This window comes from Sminthopsis crassicaudata, chromosome 1 (assembly GCF_048593235.1).
Source record: "Sminthopsis crassicaudata isolate SCR6 chromosome 1, ASM4859323v1, whole genome shotgun sequence".
NCBI classification, from domain to species: Eukaryota; Metazoa; Chordata; class Mammalia; order Dasyuromorphia; family Dasyuridae; genus Sminthopsis; species Sminthopsis crassicaudata.
This window is the reverse complement of record NC_133617.1, coordinates 612,388,395-612,408,846: the sequence shown is the minus strand read 5'-3', so window position 1 is coordinate 612,408,846 and position 20,452 is coordinate 612,388,395. Positions and strand designations below refer to the sequence as shown.

General features: G+C 32.5%; 1 protein-coding gene across 2 annotated transcripts in view; it reads left to right on the top strand.

The window, feature by feature from the left end:
• The window catches only part of PARP8 (poly(ADP-ribose) polymerase family member 8), a 229,707-nt gene extending 210,359 nt beyond the window's left edge, over positions 1-19,348 (top strand). For both annotated transcript variants that reach the window (XM_074282550.1, XM_074282549.1), the window contains exons 24-27: positions 75-148; positions 2,060-2,129; positions 5,790-5,874; positions 18,730-19,348. In XM_074282550.1, coding sequence (XP_074138651.1) covers positions 75-148; positions 2,060-2,129; positions 5,790-5,874; positions 18,730-18,832 — 332 coding nt within the window. In that variant the 3' untranslated portion in view covers positions 18,833-19,348. The remainder of the gene's footprint in view (positions 1-74; positions 149-2,059; positions 2,130-5,789; positions 5,875-18,729) is intronic.
• The last annotated feature ends 1,104 nt before the right edge of the window (positions 19,349-20,452 follow it).

The window sequence follows — 20,452 nt, the reverse complement described above, 5'->3', positions numbered from 1 at the left end:
CTCCATCCAGATAGTCTCTGAAATGATAGCCTAATATTCTTTGTTTCTGTTTTGTTTTGTTTGGATGTTTATAGGGATGAACAAGAAACAGAAGGTGTCAGCCAAGGATGAGCCAGCTTCCAGCAGTAAAGGCAGTAATACATTGCAGGTAATGCAATTAATCATGTAACTCTTTTTGGCAAGTGACCCATGGATTTGTTATTTAGGAGGAAGCTAATGTTCATGCTTTTAAGCCAACAAAATGATTATTTTGAGTGGTCAGCAGAATTAAAGAACAAAGATCATATAAGAGCAGACAAGTTTAAATGCTTTCTCTAGCAAATGCAGCTATGGGCTGAAAAATTAATGCTTTGATGAATAGTGCCATTTCATAGACAGTAAGAGTTAAAGAATTAATCATTTTATAACTAAAAGTCTTCTTATCTTGAGACTATTTACCATAGTGCCTTCTGCATATTGTGCCTTGGTAAATTTTCCTTGTAAAAATGAAATCATTACCACTGGTTCTTAGACAACTTTTAAATTTCTCTTGATTTTAGTGTTTGTAAAGAATCATGCATGCACTTTGCAAATGATAATTTTAATAGATATGTATATGAATCTTATAGTTTACATAAAATTGCATGTATGCAAATACATGAATGTGTGTATATATATCTACATTTATGTCTTTCACATCTATCTATATATCAATACATATAATTATGCATACTTATACATACATATAGATATTTGTCATTGATAGATATCTTATTGGGTCCTTGACAAAGTAATAAATGTCTTTTCATTTTAAACAAGAGAAAATTGAACATCAAAGAGGTTGAACAGTTTGCCCCTGCTCAAAAAAGGCTGGTGATGTGTCCTAAATTTAGATCCAGATTTTCTGTTCCCATGTCCCATAGGTTTTCCTCCTCCATAAAGCCTTTCCTTATTTTATTCAATTGTCAGATGTTTCTGTAGCACCTTGTTTGCATCACACATTTCTAGGAAAGAAAATGAGAATTCAGAAAGTGCCCATTTTTATTCCTGGCAAGTATTTTCAAAGAGTAATTATACTTTTCTTTAGGAGGAATGACTTTCTTTTTGTGAGTGTGTGTAAGTGCCAAACTCTTCCCTAGGCTATTATTTAATGTATGCTATAGTTAAAATAGCTAGAAGATATGTGTTATTATGACTAGATTTGATGAAAAAATATTAACCCAAGCTATGAAGAATCACAAGGGTCCTCCCTTTAAATTGGAAGAAGACAGGTAGCACAGTGGATTTTACATCCTTTCACTTTCATTTCCCCTCTTTCTCTATTCTTTTCACTCCCTTTTCCTCTTCCTCCTAAAGCATGCTTTTGGAGTATATGCTTTGGTATTTGATTCAAATATATATTTGTACACTTTAAAATAAATTTTTGGTTAGGTCTGTCCCCTTCCCAGAACTAATTCTTTTCTTCCTGTGTGGTTTTTTTTTTTTTTTAAGAGGAAAAAAAGATCTATGTTTTTATACCTGGGACAGCTACATAGTATAGTGGTTGGAATGCTGGACTTGGAATCAAGAAGACTGAAATTCAAATATTATTTCTGTGATTGTAGGAAATTTTAAAAAATCTCTCAGTTTTGTCATATGTAAAATGAGGATAATAATAACTTCTCTCTCCTAAGGGTATTGTGAGGATCAAACAAGAAAATATTTGTAATATTTACAAATAGTATTTGCAAATATTTATATTCATAAACCTAAAGTATAAAGCAAATACTAGTAGCTATTGTGGTTGTTATTATGATTATAATTTTTACTGTAACACTTTAATTTCTTTATATTAAAAAGGAAACATTACCAGTCAAATGAGACAAAATAAGTTATATTCATAATATTAGAACTATATTGTGAGATAGCTAATGGCAATATTAAGGTATTTGTAACAATTTTATCTTAATGATAATATTCTTTTTCTGCTTACAGATGTAATTTAAAAATATTTTTTCCTGGAAATTGAGTTGACTTTTTATGCATATGATTTCTTAGGTTTTATTGTAATGTCACAACAGTTTTTATTATTATTCTTTAGTCACAGAAAAAAGGACAGCAATCCCAGTTCTTGCAAAGCCGTAACTTAAAATGCATAGCCTTATGTGAAGGTAAGTTGAAACCATTCACAAATTTTTTACAAATGAACTTCCTGAAGGGCTACCTCTAGAAATAAGTTTATATCACTACTTAACTGATTATTTTGAGAAATCGATTTACTTGTACATGTTGAATATTTATTAATATTAGAAAAAAGGATCCCATTTTATATATTATTATAATTAAAATGTTCTCTTTATTCCAGCTGCCTCACTTTGTTTGAACCTGTACTTATATTCTCCAATTCTTGGATCCTTTTCCACTCTCAGAGTTCATTACTTATATTTTTGTTTAATTTTCTTATCTGGGAAAATCAGGAACCCACAGACATTTCAACAATGACTAGTTTTTACCTTGAGTCCCTTGTTCCACCTCCTTTTTTTTTCCCCCACTTTGCTCTTGTCTTATTAAATCCAAGTCTAGTTCACCTACTTTCATCTTTTCTGCTCTTACTTCTGAGTCTCTTGAGTATTGCTGGAGCAAGTCTTGGTCTATGCTAACTAGTTCCACTAGGAGTTTATTGTGTCTAAATTAAACTATATACTCATTGCTATATCCCGTATGCTATGCAGCCAATCTCTTATTCACCTCTGTTTTGGATTCTTCCTCTCATAGTCTAGCAAATTATTCCAAAGCTTCTCCCTCATCTTCACACCCCACTTGCTTTCCTACCTACTTTACCTTGAATTTTCATTTTCTTGACAAAATTAAGAACTATCTAGAAAATAATTTCCTTTGTACTTCAAAAGATCTTTTTTTTTTTTTTAAATTCCTCCATTTCTCCCGCCCTCATGTCTTTCAGGTTACCCTTCTTTTTGCCACAGGTGAAATCCTCCACAAGAGTCCTTATACTCATCATCTTTCTATGTAGTTTATTCAAATAACAAGTTTATTAGAGACTTACTGTATACAAGACTCTGTGATAGGCATTAGACATACAGAGACAGAAACAAAACAGTCCATGTGCTCAAGAATCCCATGTTCTGGGGGCAGCTAGGTGGTGCAGTGGATAGATTACCAGCCCTGAATTCAGGAGGACCTGAGTTCAAATCTGGTCTCAGACACTTAACACTTCCTAGCTATGTGACCCTGGGCAAGTCACTTAACCCAAGACTCAGGGGAAAAAAAAAAAAAAAAGAATCCCATGTTCTACTGGGAGATTCTATACAGATAAACAAACGCAAGATAAAGTAGGAGAGGAAAAGCATCCAGGGGTTCTTGGCACCAGCAGGGAGAGAGAGCATGAACTTGGAAAAAAAGAGGACATGATTGGTGAAGACATGAAATGATTTTGAAGTATAGAGGAGGGTTTATGAGAATCTCTCTATAGATAAGCCTTAATTTTCTCCAAAGAGTGGGAAGCCATGCCATCTGCTAAGAGATTGGTAGGAGATGGGTAGGAGTGGAGGTGGGGCTTCAGGAGATTTAGAACAACTGCTCTGGGGAGTGTGAAAATGAAAGAGAAAGCAAAATAGACAATCACCATATCATGGCCCTCTTTCTCTCCTCCCCTTCTCCTCTAAAGAATAAACTTTACTTAATTATGTACACTTCCCCAAATCCCATTTATTTAACTCTATGCAATCTGGGTTTTGTACCCAGTCCTCCATTGAAGCTATTTTTCTCTGAGCTTTCATCCTATTTGGACTTTCTCTAGTAGTTCTAGTAATCACTAGTGTGACTCCCTCCTCTTGTATCCAGTGTGTCCTGTCTCTTCCTTGTACTTTCTTTTTCATTTGTGTTCCATGGAATTGCTCTGTTTTGCTTCTCTGCCTTCTTGGTTCCTTCGCTGGTTTGTCTTCTTGTCCATTTTTATATATGTGCTCTCCTTCAGTCCCATGATATCTGTTCTTATCACTGCAATTCTAGATCTCAAGCCCAAATCTCTTTCTGAGCTCAAATTTCCTGATAGATGCTCTACAAACACGTTAGACTGATCTTTTAAAAAGTGAATTTAAAAAGTGTCTTTTCCATTATGCCATACCTTCTCACATTTTTGTTCTTTTTGTTGATAGAACTAGCATTTAGAAAGTGCCCAGTTCAGATCTTTAGAAACATTATTGATTTTCCCTTCTTTTTTATGTGGCTGTCAGTTGCATGGTCTGCCTAATTATTCATTGATGATATCTATATTTCTCATACTCCTTTCATCTTATCCACTTACATCACCATTCTACTTCATGTTCTCAGTATCTCTTGCCAATTATCATAACTTGCTTATTGATCTGCATCCTTCTAGTCTTGCTGTTTTCTAATCTTCTCACAGCTACCAAATTAACCTATCTGTTTCACCGATCTGTCACATTCTCATTCAACTACCTATAGGGCTCATAAAATAAAAGTATGACATTTAAAACATTCCACAGTCTGGTTCTTACTTGTTTTTCCAGACTAATCTCACATCATTTTCCCTTATACATTCCAAGCTTTAAGCAAACTGAACTATTAGCTGTCATCTAATGTTGTTCCAGATTCTGTAATTCCTGTACTTGTGTAGGCCATACTTTACAGTTGGATAATACTTCCTCCATTTATCTACTTTTAAAATTACTTTTAAAAATTCTTTCTTCAAGACTCAGCTTTATGATTACTTTTCCCATAAAACTTTCCCTGATTTACTCATTCTGCAATGATTCTGTATCTTTCTTTTCCCTTGTTATGTTCAACTTTGCATCATAATTATTTTGTCTGTGATAATGATCTCTATTATAAGACTGCAACCTCCTTGAGGATAGTGAACAATACTGGATTTCTTAAGTGTCTTTTTACTATTAAAAATCCTATGATTGTCTCCCTTACCTCTTCTCTTTTCCCTTTTCTTCTCTTCCAAATGATAATTGTAGAAATTTAATCTTAGGATTTAATTAAAATAAGTTTACATATATACACACACATATGTATATGTGTTTATACCTGTTTATACATAGAAGGAGAGGAAAAAGAAGTGTTTTTTAAACTAAAGGGTAGATTCAAGGATTGTGCCTCCATATTCTTTTATTCTAATCATATGTGTATATATCCATCCCTTAAAACTACACATTTTAAGTAAAGAAAATAAGAATTTAGAAAATGGCTGTTTTTATTCTTGGCAAGTATTTCAAAGAGTAATTATATTTTGCTGAAAGAGAAATGATTATCTCTTTATAGAGATGCCAACTAATCCCTCAGTTGTTATTCAATGTGCTATGTTATAAGCCAGAAAATATGTATTAATAAAACTAGATTTAATAATAATATTCATCCACACAATAAGAAGCTGTCAGAGTCCTCCTGTTAAATAGTCTCCTCACATGTACCACCACTCCACCATTTAAAAATAATAGAACTTTAGAGCTGGAAGTAGCCATAGTCATTATTTAGCACAGTTTTCACTTTTTAAGAGCAGTCATCTAAAAACTAATTTTTTAAATAGGCAAAAAAATTTTAAATGGGTCTTATCCAGTAGTTCATTCTATAAATTTCTTGAACACAGAGCTAATTCCTGGTGTCAGCTTGATTTTTGCTTTTAAGTGCAATTTTTGATCTTGGAATGTTTCTATAACAAATATTTTCTACTATATCTTCTTTCAGTAGGATTTTTCTAGGGTAAAGAAGTAAATTCATAGATTTTTTCTTTTAGAGAAAAATAGTGCCTTAATTTCACCTGTCCAATGTTTTATATTTTGTGGCAGTGATAACATCACCAGATCTGCACAAGCATGGAGAGATATGGGTTGTTCCAAACACTGATCATGTCTGTACAAGATTCTTCTTTGTGTAAGTAACAGGATTTTTTCCCCTCAGTTTTGTTAAAAGAAAATGTTTTATATGAGTGAGGGGGGTAGTGGGACAATAGCTTCAAGACATTTTTTCTTAGTCCATAATAAAGCAATATAGATAAAATGTTTTGGTTTACCATCAGTATATTGTTTTCATTATTTGAAGAGGGAAAAGATTGCAACAATTGTCTGATAACATTAATAAATTAGGGACTGAAAAAAAGCAGAATGCCAATTTTGCCAAATTGATTAACACAATTTAAAATAGAAGTATTAGAAAATAAAAGTGAAATTCTTCCAAATAATTTTGATGAACAAATAACGAGTATTTGCTCTATTTCCCTTTACTCATTTTGGTTCGTAAATTTGCCTTTTGTATTCACCCTATTGTTACCAATTTAAAGTGCAGCATTGTACTGTTGACAAAGCATTGGTCCCAAACTCAGAGGTCCTGTTTTTAAATCTTTCTTCTGGCAACTTATCTACCTCTGTTACTTTGGAGAAATCACTTAATCTCCATGGGTTATTTTTAAAATGAGGGGCTGGGACCAGATGGTCACTAATCAGTCACTCATCAATCACCAATCATTTAGTAAATCACGTGCCAGGCACTGTGTTGAGTTCTTTTTAGTTCCCAGTCTATTATTAGCTTAGGTTCCTATAATATGCTTTTCAGTTAACATAGCCTATTAATCTTTAGCATTTAGTAGGATTATTGCTATAGCCATCACCATTAAAAATACAGTACAAACCACGAAGTTTTTTTTTTTCCTTATTTGTCCAAAGGTAGTGAACTTCTTCAAATGCATGCACATGGGTACCTGCACACACTGAGATAGATATATAGATTGTAATTATAAATAATACTGCTTGTTCACAGTTTGTAGCTTGGTTTTCCAAAAGGAAGCTTATAGTCACTAAGATGATATTGTTGAACAACCCCAAGTTGTAGCTAGACAACAAGTTCTCAAGTTCTGTCCTAATTGACTGTAGAAATTATATTTGATGTTCTCCCACCCCCAGTAATTCATACTAATTAATTTCAGGAACCACTCAATTAACTCTGAAAATACTGAAAAGGAGCTATTGTTAGCACCCTGATTCTCAAGTTTTCAAGTCTTCTTATTTTTTCTTCTTCTTTGAGATAACTAAAAACATTTTCTATGGGTAGAAAATACTATATAGGTTAAGTCAAATCATACTTAACGTACTTTGCACAGGGTAAGGATTATAGTAGGCACTTAATAAATATTAGTTGAATAACTGAACAGTCACTTGTGGGTTTCATAGTGAGAGTCTTGCTACCTTCTGATACTTTGGATCACCAAATAGTTCTCAAGATACATTATTTTAAGATTGTAATTTTCATTTCTTTATTAACACAAATGACATCCCTTTACTTGGCACCTCAGGAGAGAAAAGGCTAATTACATGAAATTGATAAGATTCCAATTATATAAAAAAGGGAATTTGTTAACCAACTATTGCATTTTCTAATTATAATCATATGTTTCTTTTTTTGTAAAATATGAGGTTTCATTGTTCTTCTAGTAGTAGGACTCCCTACTGAATGATTTTTTTTTCAGGAAGAGTCTATGTGGAATATAATGAAATGCTTTATCACAATTAAATGATGATCAAACAAAAACTTAATTTCTCCTTTACTTTATATCCTGCTCTACTGAGCAGCTATGATCCCTGGTGACTAGAAATAGATTAATGTGGCTTTGTTCCTTGTCTTTGTCATTAAATGAAAATAATAAATGTGAAAAATAGTTTTCATGTTAATCTGATTCTTAGAATGTAACAAAGAATAAGACCATTACTTACTTATTTATTCATACTTCTTCAAAAAGGAAAAGTCATGCTCAGAATGACATCCTGAACAATGAATTATTCAACTAAGTCTTAGGTAAAATGCTTATGGACTACTATATTAGAAAGGCATAAGATAAACTTGGTGGAATATCATCCTCAAAAATAGGTATTGTAAGATTACATGAGCTGAGCCAACATTGAAAAGACTAAAAGTTGTTGTGTGAATTTGTATTGCCTCATAAAAACATATCATATGACTAGATATAGATGAGTTTACAGCCCCCTAAATAAATTCAGAAAAATATTGTTTAGTTAAATTTGATCAAATATCTGTGCACTGTGATAGAAGTATTATTAGCAATGAAAATACTACCAGTACTCAAGATGAAAAGGATAAAATAATATTTATTCAGTAAGCTTTTATAAAGTGTCTACTAAGTGTTAGTCACTGAGATGAGCATTAAGGGAATAGATAAAAAAGATAAATACACAATAGCAGTTTACTTGTGGAAACTTTCTATTGAAACTTTAATGTAGAAATACAAAAAATGTCAACAGAACTTTTTGTCTTTTGGTCAGGAATTTATTTATCCTTGGAACAGTGGAACAAGGACTGGCTATCATCACCTGCTCCCTTGCAGTGTGATCTTGGTTAAGTCAGTTCATGCCGAGAGCCTCAGTCTCATCATTTGTAAAATGAGGTGGAGTAGGCGATTCCTAAAGTATTTTTAATCTCCAAAATTTATGATCATGTTATCCAACCTGAGCAAGTTACTAAACTCTCTCAATGCTCTAGGTAGCTCTATAAAAGCATTATATATCAAGAATTTTCCATGCCATATTGTAAGAAGTAGTATCCTTTGTCAGTGAAATTATAAAATCACAGATCTAGCCATCATCATCATTGACATCATCTCCATCTCTGCTTTCTATTTGCTTCTTTGTCTCTTTCTTTCTCTTTGTATCTATCTTTGACTGTCTCTTTTTTTCCATAATATATCTATGCTAACTACTTCGTAGTCTTTGAAGTATACTGTGAGCACTGAGAATTAGTAATAAATACTGAAAGCTATCTGAAAAAAGAGAAAGAATGGATGATTTAAGGCACCTAGGTAAAGAAAATCAAAGCATCACATGCAATAACTTTTGTTCTTAATTTTTGTTAGTTGTGATTAAATCAGAAGAATATTTAATTTACATAAGTTACTTTATCATACTCAAAGGCAAAAGCATGAATGAATAATTCCTGACTTTATACAAAACTATTCCCAGCACTGAGAATACAAATTAAGATAGTCCTTGCCTTTAAGAAACTTATTTTCATTTTCCATTTAACCAACATTTACTTTCTTTTCTTTTATATAATCTCCACTTGAAAAAGAAGAATAAAAAACAAATCTCATGTAACAAATATGCAAAGCCAAATAAAACAAATTTTCACATTGACTCTGTCCAAATAAGTGTATTGCATTATGCACTTGAGTTATTCACGTACTCTTTGTCAGGATTTTAAGTAGTATGGTTCATCAACAGTACTCTGGAATTCGTTCCTCATTGCAGTAGGCAGAGTTTTGTTGTTTTTATTGTATAAATTCTTATTCTGTTTTGGAAGGAGCTTACATTATAGTAGGGAAGAAAATACTTATAAGGGAGTAGTGCCCAGGGGAGTTAATTGTGGTTTAGTAAATCACAAAAACAAGCAATGCAATGAAGAAGTCAGTTATTGTTCTCTTTCCAGAGACAATGGGAATATTATTTATTAAAGGAAGGATTGGAAACCTGTGAAGTAGGATGGAGAAGATCCAAAGTGGATTGTTGAAGCAATAAGGCAGGAAAATGGGTGGGGTGAAGAGGAAGCTGCTTCATTCTAGGGAATTCAGAGTCACTTGGCTTTTCCAAATCTTGGCTCCTGGTGGTCCAGTTTAGAGGATAGATAAACAGCTCAGCATATTCTTTATGACTTGGCAAAAGGTTTCTTGAATCTTAATCAGAAATTTATTAATACACAGTTCATTAAATGAGACAGTAGAAAAATCTTCTAGCATATATATTTTAAAAAGATAATGAAATGCTGTTCAGTAATTTATTAGTTCCTCTATACACATCAGAATCATAGAATTTTAGATCTAGAAGGCATCTCAGTTATCATTTAGTCCAGAGGTCATCAATTTTATTTTATTTTTTTTTCCCATCATGGACCCTTTTTACAATCTGATGATGCCTGTGGAACTCTACTCAGAAATAATGTTTTAAGTACCTAAAATAAAATACAGAGGATTACAAAGAAATTGAAATATATTTAGTTGAAATAGTTATTAAAATTTCAAAATAAAAGGTTCACAAATCCCAAGTTAAGAATCTGGTTTCCTGTTCAACTCTTTCCCAAAAGGAATTCCAGTTATATAATAAACAACAATTGGTCATTTGCCCTCAGTTGAAAACTTCCATGAGGAAGAATTCCATTTATCTTGTAAGGCATTCCATTCTTTCTGTTGAAGTAGGTAGGAGGCTTTATATTGTAACTCATTGGAAGACTTTCTTCATGGGGCAAAAAAAATGTGACCAAGTCTATTTACTTAATCACTTCTATGTAAATAATTCCTAAATATATGTCTTAAGGCCTAACTTCATCACTTATCTGAGGTTTAGTATTATATTTCTGTATGCATGTTCACTAGTTCCTCTTGGATCATCTTCTCATCCCAAATACTATCTATCAAAACCAAGACTCCATCATCTCCATCTCTAAAATCAGATACTTATTAGAGCATCTTCACTTTTTAACTTTGGATGCTATCAGCAGCCCAACTATAAAATCTCCATTATATTACTACAAGAATAACCTTTTATTTCAGAAGATTATAGATTTAGAAGAATAAGGAACCTCCAGATACTGTTCTATTTAGCCCTCTCCTTCTGCATATGAATTCAGAAATTGGTGCTCAGAGACATTAAGTGAATTAATTTCCTGTGACTTCACAGCTAATAAATGCCATGTATTTTTATGTAATCAGTATTGCACATCACTGTTATTTCAATTTTAACTCATTGCTTTGATTGTTGTCATTTTCTGAATGAAAGATACCCAGTAATTCTTCGTTGTCTATAAAATATATTCTAGCCTTTTTAAAAAATTCCCCTCCATAATTTGAACCTACTTGCCTACCTAGATTGCACAGATTGGTTAGGTGACAGAGGCATATAAACGATGAAGGTATTCATCAAACTGTATGTAGTCAGTCTATTGATCACTCAGAGTCAGTTTCAAAGACAAAATCAATTAGAAAAGTAAAAAATGACAATTGGAGCACTATACATTTTTTAAAAGCTATAGAACACCCCCTCAAAAAAATAAATGAGAAATATAAAAATGACATTTGTCACCAATTTTTTAGGGGAATGTGGCTGATGCAAATCAATCAGATTAACAAGTTGGAACTAAAAGCCCAGAAACTGTCTCAGAGAGTAAACACTTGATTAAACAGAGCATAAGCAAGTTAAAAACTTGATCAAGCAGAGATATACTGAATTGTACTATAGCAGTTGTTTCAGATATCCAAATTTATTCTAATACAATTGATATATCATAAAATATTTTTAGAATAACACAAATTTTGAATTTTCTTATACTTGATATATTAGCAAGAAACAGAGAGAGAATACAGATAACTCCAAACTTTCATAATACTTCACAAATTATTTTAGGATACTCATTTCTAAAAGCATATTTCCATCCTTTTTTTTTTTTTAAGGCAGAGTATCCTATTTATTGTTTATCTTCTGGTACAGTAGAAGCTGTGATACACACACGTTCCCTCCTCCCCCACTTCAGAGTTAAGATCCTCAAAGGCAGCATCTTCTAATTTATCCTGTAAAAAGGCAGCAGAGATTGAGCAGTAGCCCAAGATGGACTCTACCATTATTTATGTATTATGTTAAATGATGCTTTGTTTTTGTTAGGTTTCTATCTTTTAATTTTTTGATGTATCATTCATGAAGAATATTATATGACCATATAACTCCATTTTCCCTATGAATTTTGTGGTTTTTAATCCCATGATTTTACATGGAATGGTGCTTTCTGGGAATGCATTACTAGTACACTTGAGTATACTCCAAAAGAATAGAAAATATTATACATGGTAGATAAGTATGTCGTATAAAAATATTAGTTACCTAATATATACTGAATTAAATTAAATGATACAGTTATCTTCAAGAAACAAATCAATAACCCAATAAGTACTAATTAGTAAAAACTAATGTTTATGCTTTACTCTGAGTTTATTGAATCTTTATGAGCATGTTCTATAAGTGTAGGCAGAGTAATCTTGTTAAATAATTGAGAAAAGAACAAGGCATTTGCAAACAATTTTCAATAGATTATATCTTCAACTGACTATGATATGGAGAATATAAGATCTCCCTGCTTTTTCTCTTTGTTGAATATAAAGTAGGAAAATTAATTAGTAAGTCAGGATTTAATCTTAAAGAAATAACCCAAATTTGTGCAAATTTGCCAAGCACTTAATGTGCTTTATATTTTTTTTTTATTTTTGCTTCAACCTTGAGATAGGTGCTAATGTTTTCCACATTTTATAAATGGGAGAATAGACTTGTGACCTAATCAGTGTCATACAATTAATAATTTATTAATTTCTGCAATAAAATTCAGACCCAGTTTTGTTTCCCATGCACATGTTAAAATCACACAGATTTTTTTTATTAAAACGTTTATTGCAAAATAATATAAATATACCAGTGAAGAAAATTTTATTCATATGTTCATTAAACTCCTAAGATGTTCAGTATTACGATGGTAGATATCCTATGTAGAATCCATATGCAAAGATTGCTCCAACTTTGTTCATTATCCACCCAGATGTTCATTATCACATAGAACATTGTAATATTTCTCTCAGACTCTATAGTTCTCTAAAACCTAAATAAAATTTGTGGCCATTACTAATCCCATACTAAAAGTAGAAATTTCTGAAAAAACTCTTATTGCCCAAATAATAAACATACATGAACATTGATGGGCTTCTAGTGGCAGAGAGTTGTGGAAATCCCCTTTTCATTGGAGGTGCAAGTCCTTCATGAAAGAATTCATGAACCCAGAGAATTTTAGCTAGCAAAAAAGAGTTTATATTTTGATGAGAAGCCAGCTTTGCTAGAAAGACTGATTTCTTCAGTGGCAAAGTCCTGGCAGAGAAATAACAAAGGTCTTTTTGCTGAGAAGAGAATGTCTTCACAGCGGGCAGGGTCCTGGCAGTTATGTTAAAGAGGCAAAAGCATGCTACTTTGGACATTCTGCAAAGAAATGAGAGAGCAGTTTTATACATATTAAACTTGGGAAGAAAAACAAAAATGCAAACAGTTTACACTCATTTCCCAGTGTTCCTTCTCTGGGTGTAGCTGATTCTGTCCATCACTGATCAATTGGAACTGAAATAGTTCAAAGATATCCACTTTCATCAGAATACATCCTCATACAGTAATGTTGTTGAAGTGTATAATGATCTCCTGGTTTTGCTCATTTCACTTAGCATCAGTTCATGTAAGTCTCTCCAAGCCTCTCTGTATTCATCCTGCTGGTCATTTCTTACAGAACAATAATATTCCATAACATTCATATACCACAATTTATCCACCATTCTCCAATTGATGGGCATCCATTCATTTTCCAGTTTCTAGCCACTACAAAAAGGGCTGCCACAAACATTTTTGCTCTCCAGAATGGCTGGATTTGTTCACAATTCCACCAACAATGCATCAATGTCCCAGTTTTCCCACATCCCCTCCAACATTAATCATTATTTTTTCCTGTCATCTTAGCCAATCTGATAGGTGTGTAGTGGTATCTCAGAGTTGTCTTAATTTGCAAGAAATCATACAGTTAAAGCTGAGGTTTATGACCATACAGGTGAAATAGCCAAGTACACTATAAAATTACATTTATTTTTGTCTTTGTACTCATGATAGAATCAACTCTGTCAACTCCTCTTCACTCTCACTTACAAAGAAAACATATGAGCCATGGTTTTATTGAGCCAGAATATCCTTAAATCTGTTTTAGTCACAACTAGAACATCTTGGTTTACTTCATTAATGTGTCAGCTCAGTCAGATCCTACCCAGTTATTTCACATTTTGAATTAACCAACTGTTAAATGAATATTTGTAGATGTTCTTAAAACCAAGTGGTTTCTGTGAACTTCTACCTTATTCATAGTTACATTTGTTCCCTGTTCTCTACTCATATAATTATCATACCCATTGTTTTGACCCTCATTCCCTTTTCCACACATTACTGAAATCTCCCTAACAGCTGCCAGTCCCTGCTTTGTAAGCTATCCAAACAAAAAAAAAGAGCAGTGTTACCCAATTGACCAGTTCCCATTGGGCACCTCGTAGGATAATTCTGATGAAGTAAAAAAAAAAATCTCAAGGTGGGGAGTTATCCTGCTAGAATGAATTCACAGATTCAAACCATCTGTAGGTCAAGGGACAAAGCTTTATTGTAATGCTTAGTAAGCTGGCAAAGTTCCTAATGATTAACAAGGATTAATGAATCTTTTATGGGAAAATTCAGAACAAAATATGCTAATTATTCTAAATGTGCACAGCAGTAAATCAACTGGTGGTCTCTGGAACTGAAGACTATAGATAGCTTAATCTTCAAATTATATAAAGAGTAAGCATCAAAACAAGATAGCTCCAATTATTGTACATAATTCTGTCAGTACAAGATACTTCTACTGGATCAGTTTGTTCCTCACTGAGGCCCACTTAAATACTGAGTTGCTACCAGAATAAGGGTATTTTGCCAGAGTCCATTTACCCTAACAATTCTACTCATAGAGGTTGTTGTTTATCTTTTGGTCTTAAAGAGATCCATGAATTGTTTGATGTTTGTCTCTTTTCTTTCCCTTCCTTTTGTTTATATAGGATATCATATCCTTACCTGCTGGTGCTCTGCCCAAAGGAATGATTTTTGTTGTTGTTGATCACTGAAACATTGGGGTTTATAGGCTGGATTTCTTTCATAAGGACCATGCCTTATTCCCTAGTCTCTCTGGCTCTCATTGATTGGCCAACAAGAAGTCCCAGGCCAAGCTCTACTTAGTCATTATTTGGACAGATAGACTCTCAGTGGGTATAAATTGCAGTTGCTTCTATTTTGACCAGAATTCCCAAGAGTCTCTATGTCCCAGTATTTTTTTTTTGACTGGTAAAAGAGACCATTTCCTGCCTCATTTCTTATCTAGTCTTAATTACTGATTGGTATTGCCTCATTCAAATTGAGACCTATTAAATACTTTAATTTAAAAAGCCAAGGTTTCCCACTGTATCCAGGACCATATCCAATCATCCTGATCTTTTATCTTGCTTCTGGGCCCAGATATCTCTGAAGGAGAAAGTGAGGTTGATGATTTTCCCTTTCTCATTTTAATCCAAACTCACCAGTATGTCTTGGCTGATGTCATGGTCCTCTTCAAGAATGTATCATTTCTGAACCTCACATTCCTCCAAAAGAATTCTTTAAAAGAATTCTAATAGGGCTGAACAATCTGTCTTTGTAATCCACCACATTTAGTTTTTTTTTAACCCAGAAAGAGTTGAGCTAGAGAGACCTAGATTCAAATCCAGCCTACATACATAAAGAAGGAGCTAGAACCTTTATTTTAGTAAGATCCAATTATATATATTTCTATTTGTTTCCAAGAAAATTTAAGTTATCTGGTCAAGTTTCCAATGAATGAAAAGTAATATCAAAGTATGATTTAAGTTTGTGGAAAAGAGAGACTTTCAAAGGAAAACAGGTCTAATGGAGATAGGCGTGAGAGACAGAGAGAGAACTTGTACGTACATATATATATTATGTGTATATTTTCAACTTTACATAAACATATCACAGCTAAAAATGGGAGTACTGGCTCACATTCTAAATGAAGAGAGTGGCAAAATTTGAACTATTTCTATTTGTATTTAAGTTTTCACTTATAAATGTTTGTTTAGGCAAGCTTTTTTCACTGTTAAGAGACTTTACTCTATCAGCTGTCTGCCATTTCACAAATATATTTGAATTTCACAAGCCTTAATTTACACTAGCAATATTTGGGACCCAGTTGACCTCGATAACCAAGACAGAAGTCCTTATATAAGGGATTTTTGTTGAAAAGGCTTTTACATAAGAAGTGTGCATGCAGTGTTCAATTCATTATTTTTTCATTGCTTTTCCATATTTTGGATAGTAATTATTTTATTTTTAGAAAAGATAACTTTCAAAAATTTGTGAGAATGAGAACAGATTTTTTTTCCTGCAGAAAATCTTAGTGTGGACCATAGTTGATTAAGGGAAATTGGGAAGGGAAAAATCCTGATATCTGAAGTGAGTTACAGCAGTATATTTTATTGGTCTGCTTTGTCAGAAGTACACAACTCAGTCTGTTTAATTCACAAAGTAAAATATTTTCCCAATTGGAAATGTTATCATTGATATGCCTGATCAATGATGATCCAGCTTTGGGAGAATCTTACTGTCTCCAAGACAGTCCATTCCAGTTTTTGACAGCGCTAAAAATCAGGAAATATTTCTTTATGATGAACAATTTACTGGCAATATCTTATCTCCTTCTGAGGTAGCATGGTTCTTACACCTGATCTTATGGGATGATGTTTGGGAAGGATTATTGTACATCATTGCAGATCATATGTAAAGTATTGTTTTTAGGTTGGTGTCACATTGTGGGGAAGATCTAAACAAAAGAGAGCCTTCAAAAGAGGGCATCTAGGATGGTAAAAAGCTTTCAGATTCTGTTATATATAAATCAGTTAAACAATTTAGAACTATTCAGCTTGGGGTAGAGCTTTGGGCATTCAGGTATTTGTGGAAGAGAGAGAAGATTTTTTTCTTGCTTAGCCACAGAGGACAAAAGTAGGAACAACAAATAGAAAACTGTAGAATGCCAAAGATATAAACTCTATGTAAAGGAAAACTTCCTTTCCTAACAAAGATGTCCAAAAATGAATTGAATTATCTTGGATAATATGCTAGATATCCCAAGATAATGGAGATCTGTAAATAAGGCCTCTGAATTACCTATCTTCAGAAATTCCATAAAGTGGGGAACAGTGGATGGAAATTCTTGTTTAGGAATAGATTAGAACAAGATGATCTTTGATCCCCATTCCAATGCTGAGGTTCTGTGGTTTATGTCCTGCTTCTCTGCCTTGAGTAAACTTCTGCCCCTTGACCCTTAATTCTACCATGCCTTACTTGTTAGCTATATCTCATTGTATTTCAGTAAAGTAATTTAACATTGTTTGAGAGTAAATTTCCAGACTTAACAGGTCTCTGTGGTAAAACTATTACATAAGAACATCTGATTCATGAAGATGAATCTGTGTGAATCAACAAAGTGAGATTGCATAAACATCAAGTCATCAGAACAGATCACTGGGTGTGTAGATTTAATAGGAAGATTACAGAATCACTTTCCATCATAAAGGATGAATTTCATTTTCTGCTAATTTTAGTTTGATTCTAGCTGTCACATCTTGCCATGCTCTTCAATTTATAGGACATTTAAGGATGGTAAAGAAAATGTGGGGGCCCATGTTGATCTCCAAGGCTCTCTTATTCTTTATTTTGGAGCTAATTACTAGGCCTCTCTGAAGCTTCTTTTTGAAGAAGAAGAGCAGAATAAATAGAGAAGAATAAATTCACTACATATTACTCACTGAGTATTAGTAAGGGAATTTAACAGATGGTATTAAAAGTATATTTCCTATTATTCCTATATTCCTAAGTGAGTTTATTTAAACAAATGAAGTATTTTGAAAAAGAAAATCAAAAGATTCAGAAATTGTCTTATAGAATGTTGTGGATTTTTTATCATAGTTAAAATTCAAATTTACTTGAGAAACACCTCTTAAAGACTGAAATAAATCTATAATGAAGAAAGATAAAAGAAAAATATATTGAGCATGGAAAGTTGTCAGTGTAGGTTTGAGGAGAGGAGGCAAAAGAAAAGGCAAAGATTAAAGGTGAAATGGTAAATAAGCAAGGTGAAAGTAAGTCTAGAAATACAGAGAAGTAAGAGAGTAGTTAATTTAATACTTACCATGCTGAAAAATCCATCACTGGAATAAGATTGAAATTCAGTATGGTGATTTAAACTTATACATTTACCAACCATTCTAGAGAGCAATTTAGAACAAAGTCAAAGGGCTATTAAACTGCATATCCTTGATCCAGCAATACCATTACTCAGATTATACACTAATGAGATTAAAGGAAAAGGACATATATGTACAAAAATAGTCATAGGACATGTTTTTGTGGTGAAAAAACTGGAAATCAAGGGGAAATTCATCAAATGGAGAATGGTTGAACAAGTTGTGGTATACAGTTGTGGTGTACTATTATGGTGCTATAAGAAATGATGAGCAGAATGTTTTCTGCAAAACCTGGGAAAATGTACATGAATGGATACAAAGTGAAATGAACAGAACCATGAGTACATTGTGTACAGTAACAGCAATATTGTATAATGATCAAGGGTGAATAATTTAGCTACTCTCAGCAATATAATATATCAAAACAATTCCAAAAACATTGTGATGAAATGCTATCTACTTCCAGAGAAAGAACTGATTGGTAGTCTGAATGCAGATTGAAGATACTTTTTTTTTTTTATTACTTTCTTTATCATCATCTTCATTTTGGTCTGCATTTTCTTTTGCAAGTTGATTAATAGGGAAATTTTTGTGTTTCTGTATGTATAATTTATATCAAATCGCTTGTTTTTTTGAAGAAGAGTGGAGACATTAGGGATTTTGGAACTCAAAATTTAAAAAATTATAATTTTTGTTTACATGTAATTAAAAAAAAAATAAATGTAAAAATAAAAAGAAATTGTATACCTGGAACAAGAAGTGGTACTAGATACAGTGATTTTTTTTAATCTAAATTATCTAACTTTAAGTTATTCAAAATATTCATATTTTCCTTGTTTCATTTTTTTTAGTTATGAAGATGGTCAAGTAGGAGATACAAGCATTAACACACAAGAAGGAGGCATTCATAAAGAGATTCTCCGGGTAATTGGTAACCAAACTGCGACTGGATAACGGACCACTGTGGTTTCACTACCTTGATTTGAAAGCCTTCCTCGGTTTCAAAGCTGGATTTTGAACTGAAGAAGATGAAAAAAAATGTTATTATAAACCAAATTAACCCTTTGAATACTGATTTTTTTCTTAGCCTTTCTAAGTCTCATTGAAATACCTAAAATGGTATGCAATTTACCAATTGTAGGGATATGGAATCTAGTAATAAAATTCAACAGCACTTAAACAAACGTTTGGGCTGCTCATAATAAAAAAAAGATTTAAAAAGGAGTTTTGTGCTGATATTTTTATATTAAACTCTGTAATTGGACATTTTGGTATTATATACCATCATTTTAAATTTAGGTTAACCAAAATAGAACAAAGAGAGAATATTTTATAATGGAGCTTACATCTATACAGGATACTTTGCAATAAGTATTATGTTTGTACATTCTAATGTACTATATTTATTAGTACTATGGGATATTAGAATGTCATGGAAGGATGCTACTTATCCTAGTTTTTTTTTTTTTTCTAATACAAAAAACAACTAGGATTTAGATGCAGTTCCTTGCCAAAAAAAAAAAAAAAAGTAAGACTATAAGATTATGTTTTGCATTTATATGCATATATGTGTGTGCATATAAATATGAATATACATGTATCCATACATGCACGCACACATATATGTGACCACACTGATGGTGCAAATCTAGGATCCTATCTTCATCCTGTACGAAGACATAAACTTCAATAATCAGTAAATCTGGATCTAAACAAGATATGAGCCAACTCCTAGACCCTTCATTGGAATTATGGGTAACTTTTCATTGAAAACATGTGTGCAATTTTTCTAATTGCCCATGTTTTAAAAGGCTAAAGAAATATTGTACATATTCAGCTCCCAATATGTCAAGTTCATCATTTAAACTTCACCACTATTTTGGGGGTATTGCTAAATTTCTACATGAATTAAATATAATATTTAATACTTAAAATTTAAAGATCAGTTTTTCAAAATCAATCCCTAAAAGTTGAAGCAGTATTTTTTTTTTCATTTTTCATTTCCTACCCTGAAAATGGAGGCAGTGTTGGTCAATGGAAAGAGCACTGAGCTAGATTGCAGGAAGTTTGGTTTCTAGTCTTGGTCCCATCACTATCTTGGTGACCTTGGACATCAGTTTCTTCAACCAGAAAATGGGATTAGATGGAACTAAATGATCCCTAAGGTTCCTTCAAACTTTGATGTTATATGACTCTATTTTTTAAAATATTATATCTTTGTGTTATATCAGATTTTTTACATTTTTCCATCTTATTTTTTTCATATTGAGAAAGAAGACATTAAAGCTTCTTTTATATTAAAAGACAGCTAATGAGTTTATAAATTACAGTATTCATTCAAACACCAGCTTTTTAAGAGTCACATGCTTATGAAATCATGCCTCTTTCCTTATGCCCCAGCATTCATTGTGGAACTTAATTGATAGCATTCTGTATCCTAAGGGATCTTTGTTGAATCAGTCTCTTCCTGTCAGCATTTACAATTATGGGACTGTCATGCAATTCTGAGCCTGGAATCTAGATTTATATCTAATATTAGTTCATTAGCATAAACATGAATATACACCCCACCCA